This window comes from Radiomyces spectabilis (genome assembly GCF_025331425.1).
Source record: "Radiomyces spectabilis strain NRRL 2753 chromosome Unknown BYT42scaffold_19, whole genome shotgun sequence".
NCBI classification, from domain to species: Eukaryota; Fungi; Mucoromycota; class Mucoromycetes; order Mucorales; family Radiomycetaceae; genus Radiomyces; species Radiomyces spectabilis.
Window position 1 is genome coordinate 447,656 of NW_026251944.1, and position 16,037 is coordinate 463,692.

Genomic DNA, 16,037 nt, shown 5'->3' on the forward strand with positions numbered 1-16,037 from the left:
CCCTTGAATTAGGACCATTTCTGCCTTGCAAAAGCAATTGGGTTCAAAAAGACGCAACTTTCCGTGTCGGAGTCCAGTCGTTAACCTTGGCAGTTTAGGCGCGCTGGCCATTGGAAACCTTCTTTTGTCTATTGAAAGAAATCTTTTGAATCTTCATTTTCATTTGTTAGGTTACTAACAAGTTTGGATATTCGCCATCTTCCACTTCAGTGAAATCTTTTTAAGATGAGGCAAAACACCAGGTATTTGGTAACAAGGACCCACATGAGATGTTTGATCGAATCATCAATGTTTATAAAAAACTAAAAAAAAAAGATAAAAAGGTTCCAAGTATACCGCGCTTATGCTTTTTTCTACCAAGTTGTTTACGAGCGAAATTCGGTACTGTATTTCCTTTTTTTTTTTCTTAATTGAAGCTACATCCCGCGGCATCACTCGTCCACTGTTTGCTTGTCTCATCCATGAGTGGAAAATCCTGTGATTAGGGCGGACGGTTTGCCGAAAAAAGCGACTGGCACTTGTGATAGGACTACCGAAACTAGGACGATAATAGATTAAATGATTACGTTTCTATTTGCCAATTACGCAATGCCCACTATTCTCACTTCCACAAGTTCTCATGCTACGTTATACTGCAGGAGACTCTATTCATCATACAACAGATGCAGAGTCGCCTTCCCATTGGATGAACATTTTCATTCAATACATGATGTATTTCCTTTTTATGCTTTTTCCAAAAAAGATGAATGGCGTTCCTCTTTTTGTTTAATACAACTAGGTCCGCGTGACGCTCCTTAGAAGGAAACACTGGAATAAAAAAAAAGGGATAAAACTTGCTTGACATCCCCTAAAAGTATCAATTTTTTTTTCGCTCTCTTTTCGCTTTTCCTTTTCTTTCAAACTCTTTTTCACATTATTCTTTACCTTTTTATCTTGTCATTTTTGCTTTGATGAACAACCAAGAAGTGTTGTCCACAAGCTACACCGATAGCATTCACAGTTTGCTGAATGCTGCATTGGACGAAGAAAGTCTTAATGAAGGACGTCGCAACTCGTTTACCAATGCCTCTGTCTACTCACAGAATACTCGCTCCGAACAAGTCCCTCCCAACTATTATGCTACCATGACCCATGCCGAGCAACCCTCTCGATTAGCTATGGGAGAACGGTACGACCCAGGAGCTAATCGAGAGATAACGGCCAAAAATGATTCGCAAGCCTCGGCATCCAGTCCTCCGTCTCCACCATCAAAGAAAGCTAGCCAGGATCCTGATCCATCCTCTTCTTCCATCCCGCATTCGTCCAAACCCACCCCGTTACCAAAATTACAAATGTTCGTTATCTGCACTCTACTATTTAGTGAACCGTTAACATCGACGGTCTTGTTCCCATTCATCTATTTCATGGTAACGTAACGCATGCTCATTTACTGAATTTAGCTAACCTTTTGGCTGCCATGACTTTTAAAAACAGTTGAAGGATTTCCATTTATCGGATGATGAAAAAGAAATTGGCGCTTATGCTGGATGGATCAGTAAGTAGCGACCCTATCAGATCTGAGTCTGATGATTTGAATTTTATTTTACTGATTTCCCTCGACTGTGTCATTCATTGTCAATGAATTTTTTGTATTTAGCGTCGATTTTTTTTGTGGCTCAATTCTGTACGGCGATTGGTTGGGGCAAAATATCTGACCGTTATGGTCGACGCCCTGTGTTACTCATCGGTCTAATTGGCAATTCCGTTTCATCGTGTTTGTTTGGCGTAAGCAAAAGTCTTTGGTGGGCGGTTTGCACCCGTGCCTTTTGCGGTATTGTGAACGGTAAGTCGTGGAGAGACGGATATATATTTATTCCGACAAGGTTCATTCATTGGGCAATCCCTGCATATATTTATTTTCTAGGCAATAATGGCGTGGCTCGCAGTATGGTGAGCGAGATTACAGATACATCTAACCGAGCCAAAGCTTTTTCCATGTTCGGTTTTTGTTGGGGTATTGGCATGATTGGTAATGTACCCGAATCTCTCTGCGATTGGTCTTTCAACCAAATTTCATTTTAACATTTTTTCCCTTTTTTTTTGGGCCCTTGTATGCAGCTGGTAAAATTATTTTCCATGTCCCATTTTCATCCAACTGCAAGGGAAGTCGGTTTTACTAATGCTACATTCATCATTTTCTTCCTCATGCCTGAATCTAGGCCCTGCCATTGGTAAGTAAGATTAGGCAACTATTAAACAGACATGCTTGAAAAAATGCCGTCGTTCCTTCAATTCATTGTGGGGTTTCGTTTTTTTTTTTTCCTTTTGTGGATCCTAGGTGGTTACCTGTGTCAACCTGCGCAACAATTTCCCAACGTATTTGGCGACTGGCAATTTTTCATTGAATATCCCTACTTCTTACCCTGCCTTGTATCGTCTCTCGGTTCGCTTTTCGGATTTTTTGTTGGATACTTTTATCTCAAGGAATCGAATCCTGCGGTTCTTGCCCGCCAACGAGCTCACAAGACGAAAAAGTATGGTGGTTCAGCCGAAGAACACACGGCCTTGTTGGAAGGTCACAATCATTGTCACTCCCATCCTTGCCCTCAAAAGCAAGCTGAAGAACAGGAAGAACAGACTGATGGCATTTTTACATCACTGCGAAAAATCACACCCGCTTCCATGGCGTGTATTGTTGCTTACTCGTAAGTGGTGATTTTGGGGGGAGTGACTGTTGTTGTTGTACAGTTTGGTGGCACACAGCCGACTTTTTTCAAGGACAGTGCAAAAGTAATTGATGGTCTTCTGTATGACGTAGAGCCTACGCATTTCATTGTATGGTGTTTGATGAGATTCTGCCACTGTACTTCTCTGCACCTCGCTATGCAGGTGGATTAGGGTCCAACTCACGCGAACTGGCGAAAGCATTGTCTATCACGGGACTTCAACAGTTGTTTTTCCAATTCGTACTATTTCCTCCTCTCAATCGAGTGTGGAATACGTTGATTCTCAGTCGCTTTTCCTTGATCACTCTCGTCCCTGTGTATGCTTTGATGCCTGAATTGTCCACTCTGCAAGAATGGTTGTTCGCCCATATGACGGACGCGTTTGCGCGACAGTGGACTTTCCGATTTGCTTACATGACATTGCTGTTCATTCGTTACTCACTCAACTGTATGGCACTAACCAGTCTGATCATCATGGTCAGTGAGTCGGCCGCCCCGGAAGTCTTGGGTACCGTGAATGGGTAAGTACCACAGGATGGGGTCATTATCGGGGGGATGATTGTTTTTTTTTTATTATCGATCGTCTGACCATCCTTCACTGCTGTGCGTCTAGTCTCTGCCAATCTTGTCTTTCCCTTGTCCGTGCGTTTGGTAAGTTTGAATGTGCATGATGACATCTAAAGGCATTGCTTACTCACACTAACAATGGTTTGTAATCTAGCGCCTACGGTGGGTGGTACGTTGTGGTCATTCTCTCTGCGTACTGGCAATCCGTTTCCCATTGATCGTCACTTGGTGTACTACATGATGGCCATTCTCTCTTTGGTCGGCTACTTCCAGAGTTATCGAATCCCAAGCTTCGTGGCCTTGGGAGGCCGAAAACAGCATTAGAATATTCGATTTTATATATTTTACTAGTCTTGTTTATCCTTATATATCAATACATTGTCAAATTACATTCATATAAAAATTCAAGATTATTTTTAGACTTTCCACCGACCAAAATGTTTACGAATCATCAATGACTCGATCAAAGTTAGTCTATTATACGATCGTCTCGTAGGGTATTATACCTTGGTTGATTTCAATCGTGGGCACTTTTGAAGTTAAAACTATGACATGAAGGGCTTTCAACGCAACTGCGATCAGAGAAGTTTGCCAATAGCCCAATGATGGTGTCTATTGAAAAAGCGGCTGTTGTTACTTCTACATGAATTCAAGTGTGGAAAGTAATGGATGGACTGGTTGATGTTTAAGTCTAGTAATCTACAACGCGAGCCTGAAGTCTTTCAAGCGTTCAGGACTTGTTATCTGTAGAATCGGTGCGCCGGTCATCAGCTCTTGAAAAATAAGATTTGTAAACAGTTAATTAAACAAGGCGAATGGCGAAGATCGTCCTATCATACAACGATTATTAAAGAAGAGTATTGCGTCGACAAGGGAAACCTTCAACTCACAGATAAAACATACTACTGTATTACGGAGAAAACTGCCTTAAATGCCAGCAAAGCATGTGCATTTGGTTATCATACTTGGCTTACCCTTACCAAAGTCTACCAAGGTCGATCTCATATTTCCCAATGGATGACACCAATACACCAAGCCTACAGAGAAGCACCGTCATGCAAATGATTTACCTAGCACAAATCACGTAAAAATCAAACGTTAATGGTGACAAAATAATATATTGAATACTGGAACATAAATTATGGGACCATCTAATGAAGAGATGATGCACAGTGGTATCTCATCATTAAAAGGGAAATTCTTGGGTTTCTAGAAAAGGCAGTTTGATTCAGTGTTGATGCCATGAAAGCCAGCATTTGCCGAACCGAATATGACAAAGTCTTAGGCATGAATGATATCAATTATAAGCTGTTCTACTCAATTTCTGCCCAAGAAATCTTGACTTTTAGTCTGCTAAAAAGAACATGATTGTTGCTTTTGGTTTACACATAATAAGGTGGTGACACACATAGGATCAATTTCTGGCTTTAACATAATAATAGTAGATGGGTTTCGTAAATAGCGTACCGTATAAAACATTTGGGTCAGTTTCCATCATATAACCGTGTAGTACGCACGGATCGGACGCCAAATATTGGCTGTGTACACCCACGGTAAAAAGATGATAAATAGGATGCAGAGGAGATGTTTATATAACAACCACTCTATCAACGTTTGAACGCTTTCTTCATCTTTGAGAAAAACGGCAAAGAAGTTCTTTTATGTTATGTTGTGAACTAAAACTTGCCGCATAATGCAGAATAGTGATCAGATCAAAAAAGCTCACCTTTCATTTGATTCGCTGATGACGTAATTTTTGGGTGGGTGGGCAAGGTGGAAGTGTTCTCCAGAAAAAAAAAGTCCGATTGAACAAAAAAAAAAAAAGTTTGCCGCCGTTCGCTCTGTTCAGGGTCAGCCAAAAAAAAGAGGTTGCTTTTTCCAGGTCAAACCGCTACAAGTGGCCCTTTATTCTATTTTCCTCTTTACAGCTCCTGTCTGTGTTTTCTTTTATAAAAGGTACGTACCATCCTCGGTTCATTCTTTGCTTCTTAATGTTAATTCTTTGTTATCCTCCTTCTGCTATTTTCATAGGTACCGTTCTCTCAATGAGCCCCAAATTCATCGATTGGCATAAATCTTTCAAATGGGCCTTGAACTGATGAACCACTGCTTACTCGTTTTCAACGCGTCACTAACTACATTGCACTTTCTAGTTACCAGGCGACACTTTCTGTTCATATAATTGTACATACAGTATAGATATAATTTCTCTATATCTATTATGTCAGGAGACTCACCTTCATTAACGGGTGGCCGCTTCACACCCATTAATAAGAAATATCCTGGGTCACCCAAAAGTTCAGCAGCGAACAGTAACATGGCAGGTGAGTTAAACTTGAACTCCCGAGATTTGCGACCAAACGAAACCTTGTTCAGGAAAACGCACGGTCATTATGGGGAATATTCACTGATGCGTACAAGTTTTTCTCTAACTCCTTGACTTGTGTTTGATTTTCTCTGATGGTGGAAATCATTAGGCAATCGCAATGCTAATGCGCGTGCACGTCTATTGACCAGCAAAATCACAGCTCCTCGTCCCATTAACCTGCCTAGCTTACGGCGAGAAAACGCCGGATCAGAAACACCCGCTTCGCAATCGTCCATCAACACTGGCTGGGGTTCACCTTCCGGATCCCCTTTCGCATCACCGCAAAGTAAACAGGCTGACGTTAAATCGTCAACTCAACTCTCTCCTTCCGAACCATTCAGCGTGTCTCCCACCCTCAGTAAAGCCCCCATCACTTCCAGTTCCCCAAGTCTCTCCACTGCGACCGCTCTATCGTCTTCCCCAAAGCAATCCACACCATCCATTTCAGCTACCTCGCCACCCGTCGCCACCAGAGCATGGGCCGTTCCTTCGACGGTTCCCAAAAAGCCTTCTTTCAGTTCTTCGGATACTTCTGATTTCCCAACTGCGGCCGAAGCAGCGGCAGGTCACAGTAAGTTGGTTCATGAAATTTTTTTTTTCGTGATGAGAGATGTTGTTGTTCATGCATGCTGATCTGGGATCCATTTCATTGTTTGATATTTTTTTCATTGTCACCGACAAAGAACACAAGGAAAACCAGGTAAGCTCATTTTTTTCGACGGATATTTTCATGCTGATTGAACGACGAGACACGTGATAATTAATTGGTTTGGTTTGTGTTCAAAGCCTGTTACCCATGAAAAGAAACCAGAAGAAGCTAAACTGCCTAGCTCAGATCCATCGCCGGGAACAAAGCATGCCATGTGGGACGAGGTAAGTCTTGGGGGAACAAGCAAAGGCAATGGTAAAATAAAGGTAATACTGGTGATCTCACCGATGGCGGTTTAGATGGTGAGCGAAGATTTGGACTACTCCGTTTCCGTGGTCGAATTCGATGATGGCACCAAAGTAGCGTTGGATCCCACCGAAGAGGAACCCGAAGACATTTCAGGCACCGCGGAATTTGTTTCGCCAGCGGAACGCTTTACCGAAGATTACGATCGAAGCTACCCTCCTCAGTTACGTTCAATCCGTGACGAACAGATGCATCCTTTATCGGATGAAAGTCATCGTCAAGGAGGCCAAGGTCATTTCCGATCTTACCGTCACGATCAGAACGACAAGCATGGATCTCCTTATCATCGATGGACTCCCACCGACAAACCCGAAGCGCGATTGCATCCCTATGGTGCAGAGCGACGATCCTCTAACATGTCAACGGGCGAACGTGGCCCGTGGGGTCGTCCTCCCATCAGCGGCGATGGCCATCGACGCGACAGTGCACAATCCATCGATTCGGAACGCAATCCGTGGGGACGTGGACGACCTGATCGAAGACCGAGCCAGGAACATAAATCCGGCTTCCATCCTACCCTTTTACAACGTCCGCGACGTCCATCCGAGCATAGCGCGCGTTCCGAGCATTCGCATGATGAACGTGGATCGTTCCATGCCCCCGATGCCAATTCACCTGCTGGATCCGAGGCTCTTCGTACGTCACCGCCCAAGGAACCGTTTGCCGATCGGCCACCGGAAGTGGCAGCTGCTCAGAGAGAAGTCATGCTGACCGCGGCGGAACGAGCCAAGAAACGACGTGATGAGGAAGAAGCCGAATTTGAAGCAGCACGTGAACGAGCGCGTCAGAAAGCCTTGGCTTTAGCCCGTGACAGTGCGACGAAGGAGCCCAAGGAGACTAAAGAGGCGAAAGAGGCAAAAGACGAATCGAAGGATGCCAAGCCAAAACAGGCATCGTCGAATCCATCTTCTACGTCACCCGCAAGCGAGAAAGCCAAGCCATCGATGTCCTCTGAACGCACACCCTCGCCGGCCAATGCGACGACCAAGTCTTCTCCATCCGATAAAGACGCTGTCAAACGCGAATTGTCATGGGTTCAGATCGTGGACCCCAAAAAGAGAGAATCGCCATCGTTTACCAAATCACCGGCGGCCACGGAAAAGGAACAAGACAAACCTTCAACCGTCGATACTGCTTCGGAACCGCCCAAACCCATGCCAAAGGATTGGACCGAGGATGATATTGCTTGGGAAAATTACGTAAAGACGGTGAAATCATCCAGCAACGATGCCAATGCTCCCATCAAGACCGGAGTCAGTGAATGGAACTCTTTTGCCTCGCGTTTACAGCAATCCACCAGACAACGTCGACAACAGGTGACAGGCGCTTCCGTGGCTGAAGAAAGCAAAGAGTCGAATGAGACCCCAGTGCAACAGCGAACCACACCGGCACCACGAGGTCGCGGTCGCGGTGCTCATGGAGAAGATCGTGAACAAAGTGTTTCTCAGGATCAGGATCGTGGTAGAGGAAAAACATGGGATAATCGTCGTAGCGGCAACGGACGTTCGCGTGACAGTACGGATCTCGGTGCTACGACACCTTCACCGCGCGTTTCCAAAGGACGTGGCGAAACCAGCGATACCTGGCGTCGTGCATCAGCTCCAAAGAAAGAAGAACCATCGCTCCAGGGTGTTGGGATTTCTAGTCCATCAGACGAAACTGCCGTGTCACCGGAATTGACCCAGCCATCTTCCTCCGTTCAACCCTCTTCAGATACCCTTAAAAAACCGTCGAGTGATGTAATCACGGAAACAGAGGAACCCATGGTGACAGCATCCACCACAGCACCAGCAGAGAAGCATCCATCCGCCATTCAATCCAAACCCTCAACGACTACTACAAAATCGGGACCGTCGCGTCGTGTCAAACGCTCCATGTGGTCCAAGGAGAAAAGCTTGTTGCACCGTGCCTCCGCTCCCATTTTTCCCGAAGCCGTCGAACGTATTGCCGCCAACAGACCGGCTTTGTTGAAATTCACAGTGGACACAGATTCTGAGACCGAAGAAGAAGCTTCAGTAAGCATTTGTTCATGATTTAGATCCAAAAAAGTCATGGCAAATTGGCAATTGACCAAAGAGTACAGGCCTTTGTGATGACTTTTAACAGATCGAATTATAATTTTCTTATATTGTCTTTTCTTATACATTTTTTTTCTGTATTTTCTTTCCTAATGTTAACTCTAGGCACTTCTAGAACCTCAAAGTCACACAGTCGCAGCCGATACGGTAGTCGAAGAGGAAGTGGTAGCTGTCAGTATTCCGCTGCAGCAGGAGCAGGAGAAAGTGGCGTCGGCCGAACTTGGCACGGAATCGACTTCTTTGACGGAAGCCATCGTCAGTGATCCCACCAATAATTCGACAACCCCATCCACGGTCTCCTCTTTTGGTGCTAGCTCTTTGAATGTCTCGAATCCTGCTACTGCCCCATCGGTAGCACAGCAGTCAGCTCGTGGACGTGGTCGAAAGATGGAAGGAATGGCACCCGGTTATGCGGATCCTAATATGATGGCCAGTAATCCAAATTACCCATTCTTGGTATACCAGTTCCCCGCCAGTGAGGGCGCAGGCAGTCCTTCGAGAATGCAAGCTTTTACTGGACGATCCGAACAACAAGGTAAGCATTAAATACACGTGTAGTTTAAATAATGATGGATCCGCTTAAAACGTGTGATTAAAAACCATTGTCAATAGCAGATCCGTTCATGTCGCCTGTGAACAAGCAGCAGGGGGCATCGCAACCTCCATTGGATATCTATCTCATGCCACCGCCTCAACAGTACATGTCCAACGGTCAATATTTACCCACTTTCCCACAAACTGGCACTGGTAATATGCGATTCCAACCGGTGTATGTTCCGCGATTCCAATGGAATGCCGCGCCTGGCCCGCAGCGACCTCACGCCGTGTCTCCCACCATGGTCCCTCCGCGACCTCAGTCTAGACGTCCTTACCATGCACCGCGGCCTTGGCAATATACGCCATCCAACACGGATACCAAATATACACCGGGTACATCCCATTCTCCTCCCTCTTTTGAATCCATGCCAAGACCGGTTTGGCACGCACATCCTGCCGCCTATTCCAACCCACCCCGGGGTCACGTTATGAATGGTCAATATCGTCCTCGAGGCAACGGTTATCATCGTGGATCCGGTCGCGGTTATTGGTCCTCTCGTGGTCGTGGTGGTGGTCCTTCTGTTGCACGGGAAGCTCAAGCGTCGACTAGCAGTGAACGATCTTCCTAAACACTCTTTGTGGCCTACCGTATGTTTTGCTTTTCTTTTCTTCTCTCAAAAAAGCTTAACATTATCCTGTGTTCTACCCCTTTGTTTTTCTTTTCTCCTCCTTTTGCATCGTATGCTTTCCGTTTTCCATCCAAAGAAATTAAAAATTCAAGGGAGAAAAAAAAAGAAAAACACTATCATGGATATAACTTAAGCTAGCTAGTGTAATAATTTCCATGCGACAAAAAAAATATTCTAATTTGACAGCAATGTCAAGAAAAATAAATCCAAAAACAGAGAAAGATCCTGGTTTAACAAATGAAGTAACGTAGACAACTAGTCGACAAGTGTGTAAAAGCGGCACGACATTCGCGTGCCAACAGGATTACATTTGAGGATTGGTTTTTTTTTTTTTTGTGATTTATTACAGAATGCCAAATTGATCTCTTTCTTTTTTGCGATCATTTAATCGAATTTTTTTTTTTTTTCACCCCGGATGAGAGACAACCCATCTCTGACAGCTAGTTTATGAGGATACATATTTCAAAATGGGCGCGACACTTGTGCCTTGGATTTTCTTTTTCTTTTTCCGTGTTTACGGTGCTCCGTAGTATCGTACTGTTCGGTCCATACCAGCGGCCAACAGATTGTTTGCGAGAGGACCCCATTTCAATCCGGTGATTTCAGCGGCATTATCCGAGAACGAAGCCAAGGGGGAACCATCCTTGGCTTTCAAGATTGTAACATCGGTACCACCAATGGCAAGGTACTGTCCGTACTCATCAAATGCGAGCGAATGGACCTTATAACCTTCATCAAGAGTGAATGTCTTTGTGTTGCTGAGTTTACGAAGATCCCAAATCTTGATCAAGTTGTCTTCCGAAGCCGTAGCAAGAATGTAACTAAAAAAAAAAGTGGACGTTAGTCAAACTTGAAACAGAAAAGGAAACAGTGCAATCTTATGATGAAACTCACCCATTCTCGGAGAAAGTCAGTGCATTGATTTTGCCGGTATGATCACCAAAGCTGGCAGCCACACGCTGCGATTTGACATCCCAAATACGAATCACGGAATCACCCGTACCGGTACCCAAAATATTACCGTCAGGATGGAATTCAACCGTAGTATAACCTAGCAACAGGGTCAGCCTCATTTGCTGACATTGCCGAATCCAACAGTGATAAGATGATAATACATACCGCTTTGTGAGTCGGGGTCGTAAGCTTCAACAATGGATTTGCCAGTTTCAAAGTCATGCAAAGCCCATTTGGTTTCCAAACTAGCACTGACAAAGTAATCCTTGCTAGGATGAACGGCAAGACCGGTGACTTCACCCTTGTGTGATGTGATATTGTGGGCCATATGGTAACCCTTGGCACCGCCCGCCGCCCAGACACGGACATGCTTATCAGCACTGGCACTGAGAATGATGTCGTTTTCTGTGTCCTGGCCTCTGAATTTAACAGAGGTAATCTTCTTGGTATGTCCCGTCAGGTTGGCCACCACCTTGTCTTCTTCCTTGTCATACACTTGCACATGCTTATCGTTACCACCCGTCAAGATCAGCTTGCCTGTCTTGTCAACATCGACGGCCGTGATACCAGGTGTACGAGATGAATGCATGGAAGGAATGGTGCTTGTCTGAACAAATGTCTTGACAGTATCGGCCGATGTGTGCTCCGCCGGTGGTTTTCTCTTGCGACGACCTTGCGAAAGTCTGTTTGACATATGTATTAACTCCTCTGCATGTTCCATGCGCACTCCCCCCAAAAAAGTCTGATCACTTACGCTTCGCCTGTTTCTGTAATTTTGGCAAGTACCTCTTCAGGTAAGCCACCGGCGTCGACTTCCATGGTTTGTTCAGTTTCAGCAGGTGCGGCAGCAGCAGGTGCCGCTGTGCCCAAATGAGCTTGAACATTAGCGAGAGCACTATAAAAACGTCAACAAGTGAGCATGCAATGACGCCATTATCGAGATCGAACAAAGTGGAGACATGCCAAGAAAAAATAGAAAAACATACTCTCGTGCCGTGTCACGCTCCTTCTTGAGACGCGCAATAACTCGAGCGGCGGCATCGTTTTGGTAAAGGGCATGCGAAAGTTCTTGTCGGACTTGTTGATATTCCTGCTTCAAGGTGAACGATTCGAGCATCACACTATCCCATTCATTTTGCAAAGTCGACAAAAGCGATGGAACCGACGATAATTTGGGTGGACGAGGTTTAACGGTGGCAGGGCCTAAGAAAAAACATGATAGTTAGTTGACCTTTTTTTCCCTTTTCCCGTTTCAATCAAGACTATGACAAAAAAAAGAAAATTGAGAACATACTGGTTTTGACTTCAATCAAATCTTCGGTTGTCATTTCCTCGTTTGTAATAGGATCTTTGCCATGATCGGCAATGTACTTGTGGATTAGTCTCTTTTCAAAAACATTGCCAGACTTGAGCGAGACAACAGGCTCTTCAGGTGCCTCTCCAGAGACTAAAATGGAAAGCATGCATTCAGTACAAACAACCAACTGCAACGTTCTATTTTCAAAACAAAGAACAGAGCAAAAGATACTTTACTTGCACAGAACATGATGAACTTGCAAACAGATGAAAAGCAGAAACTACACAGCAGATAGTGCAAAGACGCGAAAGGTCACAAAACAAAATCGACTCGGATACGTCACAACGTGACAGCGATTCTGTTATTTGGCACTCCGAAGTCCCAAACAGCAAAGGGTGTCAGTCAGAACTGTCGGTCCGAACTAACAGGGGTTTTTTTTATACGAACGAGAAGAAAAAGAATAGGTTTAAACAGGAGGGAGTGAATTAAACTGATTGCAAAGGATTGTGACAAGTATCTATGATCTATTGATGCACCTTTTTGGGTTCTTGCTGGTGTAAATGATTTTGCGGGGTGTCCGGCATTTCCAAGACCGCACGCAATTGGGCATCTGGCAATTCTCGGGTCTTCTTCTCGTCGTCTCCGACGTACATGGATAAACCAGCCGAAGCCATCAACACAGCAATGGTGACAGCTTGAGCATACATACGAGCTTGGACGAGCTTTTGCTGCTTGCTCAGATACTTGTTGGAGAAACTGTATCCCAATGCGCCCACCATCGACAACGCCCAAGAACCACCTGCAAATTTGACCACATCATCCATTGATCAGTATGACGTTGAAATCACTCATGATTATATCTCTCTCGCTCCTTTCTACCCACCAATAACACTCCATCGGTTGTCATTGAGATATCGCAGTGCCTTATCCGTCTTGGAAAGGTTCTCGTCCGGAATGGATCGGCTTCGTTCAATAGCACTCAGCATTTCTTCATCGGCATACCCAAGTTCTCTGTTCTCAAATTCGGTCGTAGCGCGATCAGCCGCAAACAAATAACCAGCCGTACCACCTGAAATACGACAAAAAATCATTGATCAATAAGCAAAAAATTTCACTCACCCGTTGATTTCGTTCATGGATGTCTCTTGCAGTGATACTTTACCAGATACAGTCAGTAAGGATTGGATAGGCCGGCTCAATGCACGGAAATCGGGCGAACGACGAAACGCAAAGAGAGTGGCAGCGGCACCCAAACCAAGACCCACGGCGGCACCTTTGAGGCCGGCTATCATACCGAGACGTTCACTTTCTTCAGCTTGTTGTGGTGTAAGGTGCTTGGTAGGCATTGTATTGGTTTGTGTTGGAAATAAATAAATGAAAGAGTTATTCTTGCGTGCGGAAGAAAGATTGAAAAAGATAAATAAAGGAAAAAAGGCGCTGAGTTTCGTTTTTTGAATCTCATAATGCAATTTTTCGATGAGAGGGATAAACGTTTTTTGTCAACCGCTATTGTGACTGGGTTTTTCGGGTGCACATTGTAGCAGGGCCCCTCCATGTGGCCTCTTTTTTTTTATTCCCCCCAAAAAAAGTGGCATGATTTTTGACATTTTTTTTATTATTATTGTCGTTGTTGTTGTCGTTCTTGAAATGCTTGTCGAAATATTTGGATGAATTTGTTGCACAATGAATGAAATGGGTCTTTTTTTTTGGATCTTTCTGTTTCTACCATCCACCTTTTATGCTCGCTTTCTCTTGGCGCCTTTATCGTCGACTTTCTCCATGGCTTCCCACATTGAGTCGTCTTCCTTGTCTTCTTCGGCCTGCGCTTCTGGAACCGGGAGTTGATAATCATCATCGATGATGACGGCGGTGAGTCTTTGTTTCAAGTACACTTTATGTTGCAACTGTCGATGGACAGTGGTCATTTCGTGAACGCGGAGGAAACGATCCAAAGAAACACTAGCGAGCAAGGGCGCAGTAGTAGTAGTAGCAGAGGAGGGACGATCCAGCGAAGGATGCGGGGTAACTTGCGTATCGGTAACGGCACCACTAAGACCTGAATGAAACATATGAATACATTTTGATCAGAAACAAAGATTTGGGACCGAAGTCATGGAGAACGAAACAAAAAGAGAAACAAAGGTCCAAAAATAAAAAATTGCCCATGAACTTTTTTTTTTTTTTTTTTTTTTTTTTTTTTTTTTTTTTTACCTTTGAAGCGTCCAACGACCTCGCCTTTGTCAAGATCTAAAGCACCCATTGTACTTGTTGTATCGGTAAAAATAACATGACGATAGTCTTTGCCAATGTTGAGAGAGATGATCGGAACTTTGCCGATTTCCTTATTTAGTACCGGTCTTCGGCCTTTCTCGCTGTGATATAATCGAATCTGGATTTTGCATCGGTTTACATGAGAAACTAAGATCGGCCTCGATTGTATCTGTCTTTTGAGTATTTTACCTGATGATACTGAGTGGCAACAGCTACTTCGGTTCCTTCTTCATTTACAAACTGCAGATCACGGATCCACACTGGCACTTGAAGATCAAGGTGGTCATTTTTAACCTAAGTTGCAAGATAAGCATCGAGTCCTTTTTCAGGTGGTAACAAGGTAACTTACGTTTTTAGCTTGGAATACGAGTCCTTTTGCTTTGGGCTTTTCACGTTTATATTTCGCCGTATTGATTGTCTTCTCAGTAGCCGCATCAGGTTCAGGGGCTTTTTTGCCGGTCAACACTAGGACATCGTACACGCACAGGTCGTGATCCTTGCCCCCCACAGCAAATAAATATGGTTTGGTGGGGTGGAATCGCATGATGCTGAGATTGGAGCCTAGCTTGGCAACGTGGGTCGTTGTAGTCGAGGAGGAGGAAAGAGGGGTGTAAGAGAAATCGCCGGTGGAGGAGCATGTAGCAAGATGGCTATGTGAACAACCATGTTTAGCTTCTTTTTTCCATATACACATTTGAAGTTGAGCTTATGTGGTCCACTTACTTGTCAGCGACGTGAACACCGACAAAGTTGCTCTGCTGTTTCTCGTCACCGGTGCCCACACGAGGGTCGTGAAATTCCTTCAAGATCTTGCCAGTGTCGGGACACATAAATTGTACTTTGCCGCTTTTTCTCGCTACCACCAACTGAGAAATAAAAAAGGATTGAGAGTGAGTGAATATCAGCCATGCGAACGAGATCAGCATGTTGCGCGCCGGTACTTACTTGTTTCTGGCCATCAATGACTGCCCATGCCAATTTTTGAACCGCTTCTTCCTTGTTGACTTTGCCAAATACATTTACAATGAATTCCGGTGCTACTTCCTTTTTCTCTTTATCGACCTGTTCCTGATCTTGACGCTTTGCTCGCTTCTTTGGCTTTTCAACTTTGGGAAGAATAATAATGGCTAAAGGTACCGTTGCATTAGTTGTGCGAGGAACTATACCGTTGCTATAGTGCAAACCTACATTTCACCAAACCGCTTTCATCGCCAGTAAAACACTTCATGATGGCGCGATCGTCGAATGGATAGACTTGATCAGGATTCGAGAATGGACAAGACCAGAGAGGAAAAAAGAAAAAAGTCGAAAAATTTGTGACGAGGTAATTTTCATGTCCCCCCGCTGGGGACATTTTCCAACTACAGCATGAAAAAAACGACATTTTCAAATGGAGTGAGGGAATTTTTTGTGCGTGTTTTTCAGTTTGGGGATTACAGTGCTTCCAACAACCAATGTCACTTTCATAGCTTTATGAGACGTGAATGCAACCTTTGGTTTAAGAAGGCTGAATTCTTTATTTTGCCGAAAGAAAGCATTCAATAGACACTAGATCTAGGGTCGTGGATTCTTTAAAAAAAGAAAAGTAACTTTTACAAAAAGACGTATCGAACAAC

General features: G+C 44.4%; 5 protein-coding genes across 5 annotated transcripts; 2 read left to right on the forward strand and 3 right to left on the reverse strand.

Annotated features, from left to right (window-relative positions):
- Positions 1 to 1,157: 1,157 nt before the first annotated feature.
- On the forward strand, positions 1,158 to 3,230 carry BYT42DRAFT_506108 (major facilitator superfamily domain-containing protein; the record flags this gene model as incomplete). The annotated part of the gene is made up of 6 exons (XM_051565066.1): positions 1,158 to 1,406; positions 1,474 to 1,534; positions 1,637 to 1,822; positions 1,904 to 2,008; positions 2,318 to 2,684; positions 2,798 to 3,230. 6 exons carry the CDS (start codon positions 1,158 to 1,160, stop codon positions 3,228 to 3,230), a joined length of 1,401 nt encoding a protein of 466 aa, XP_051418236.1.
- A 1,880-nt stretch (positions 3,231 to 5,110) lies between these two features.
- BYT42DRAFT_590387 (uncharacterized protein) lies at positions 5,111 to 10,129 on the forward strand. The gene is made up of 8 exons (XM_051570488.1): positions 5,111 to 5,228; positions 5,426 to 5,596; positions 5,750 to 6,211; positions 6,324 to 6,340; positions 6,427 to 6,513; positions 6,589 to 8,610; positions 8,779 to 9,208; positions 9,286 to 10,129. The coding sequence occupies exons 2-8, from the start codon at positions 5,494 to 5,496 to the stop codon at positions 9,837 to 9,839; spliced, it is 3,675 nt and encodes a 1,224-aa protein (XP_051418237.1). The 5' UTR covers positions 5,111 to 5,228; positions 5,426 to 5,493; the 3' UTR covers positions 9,840 to 10,129.
- A 102-nt stretch (positions 10,130 to 10,231) lies between these two features.
- BYT42DRAFT_649419 (WD40-repeat-containing domain protein) lies at positions 10,232 to 12,409 on the reverse strand. Its single transcript, XM_051572770.1, has 6 exons — positions 12,148 to 12,409; positions 11,840 to 12,056; positions 11,608 to 11,748; positions 11,019 to 11,536; positions 10,794 to 10,950; positions 10,232 to 10,720 (listed from the first exon to the last, which is right to left on the reverse strand). Exons 1-6 carry the CDS (start codon positions 12,314 to 12,316, stop codon positions 10,414 to 10,416), a joined length of 1,509 nt encoding a protein of 502 aa, XP_051418238.1. The 5' UTR covers positions 12,317 to 12,409; the 3' UTR covers positions 10,232 to 10,413.
- A 265-nt stretch (positions 12,410 to 12,674) lies between these two features.
- On the reverse strand, positions 12,675 to 13,241 carry BYT42DRAFT_506189 (uncharacterized protein; the record flags this gene model as incomplete). The annotated part of the gene is made up of 2 exons (XM_051565076.1): positions 12,675 to 12,949; positions 13,034 to 13,241. 2 exons carry the CDS (start codon positions 13,239 to 13,241, stop codon positions 12,675 to 12,677), a joined length of 483 nt encoding a protein of 160 aa, XP_051418239.1.
- Positions 13,242 to 13,719: 478 nt separating this feature from the next.
- On the reverse strand, positions 13,720 to 15,719 carry BYT42DRAFT_590392 (WD40-repeat-containing domain protein). Its single transcript, XM_051570489.1, has 7 exons — positions 15,610 to 15,719; positions 15,367 to 15,548; positions 15,145 to 15,287; positions 14,771 to 15,071; positions 14,611 to 14,715; positions 14,362 to 14,539; positions 13,720 to 14,206 (listed from the first exon to the last, which is right to left on the reverse strand). The coding sequence occupies exons 1-7, from the start codon at positions 15,647 to 15,649 to the stop codon at positions 13,887 to 13,889; spliced, it is 1,269 nt and encodes a 422-aa protein (XP_051418240.1). The 5' UTR covers positions 15,650 to 15,719; the 3' UTR covers positions 13,720 to 13,886.
- Between the last annotated feature and the right edge of the window lie 318 nt (positions 15,720 to 16,037).

Excerpts from the sequence above, each read along its gene's own strand:
- BYT42DRAFT_590392 (XM_051570489.1), bottom strand. The coding sequence starts at position 15,649 with ATGAAGTGTTTTACTGGCGATGAAAGCGGTTTGGTGAAAT. Across the intron at positions 15,288-15,366 it reads TCATTGATGGCCAGAAACAA|TTGGTGGTAGCGAGAAAAAG; the intron begins GTAAGTACCGGC and ends TTTATTTCTCAG. Across the intron at positions 14,540-14,610 it reads TTGCCACTCAGTATCATCAG|ATTCGATTATATCACAGCGA; the intron begins GTAAAATACTCA and ends TGCAAAATCCAG.
- BYT42DRAFT_590387 (XM_051570488.1), top strand. The coding sequence starts at position 5,494 with ATGTCAGGAGACTCACCTTCATTAACGGGTGGCCGCTTCACACCCATT. Across the intron at positions 5,597-5,749 it reads AGCGAACAGTAACATGGCAG|GCAATCGCAATGCTAATGCG; the intron begins GTGAGTTAAACT and ends GGAAATCATTAG. Across the intron at positions 6,514-6,588 it reads AGCATGCCATGTGGGACGAG|ATGGTGAGCGAAGATTTGGA; the intron begins GTAAGTCTTGGG and ends ATGGCGGTTTAG.
- BYT42DRAFT_649419 (XM_051572770.1), bottom strand. The coding sequence starts at position 12,316 with ATGCTTTCCATTTTAGTCTCTGGAGAGGCACCTGAAGAGCCTGTTGTC. Across the intron at positions 12,057-12,147 it reads TTTGATTGAAGTCAAAACCA|GCCCTGCCACCGTTAAACCT; the intron begins GTATGTTCTCAA and ends GTTTTTTCTTAG. Across the intron at positions 11,749-11,839 it reads GAGCGTGACACGGCACGAGA|TGCTCTCGCTAATGTTCAAG; the intron begins GTATGTTTTTCT and ends ACGTTTTTATAG.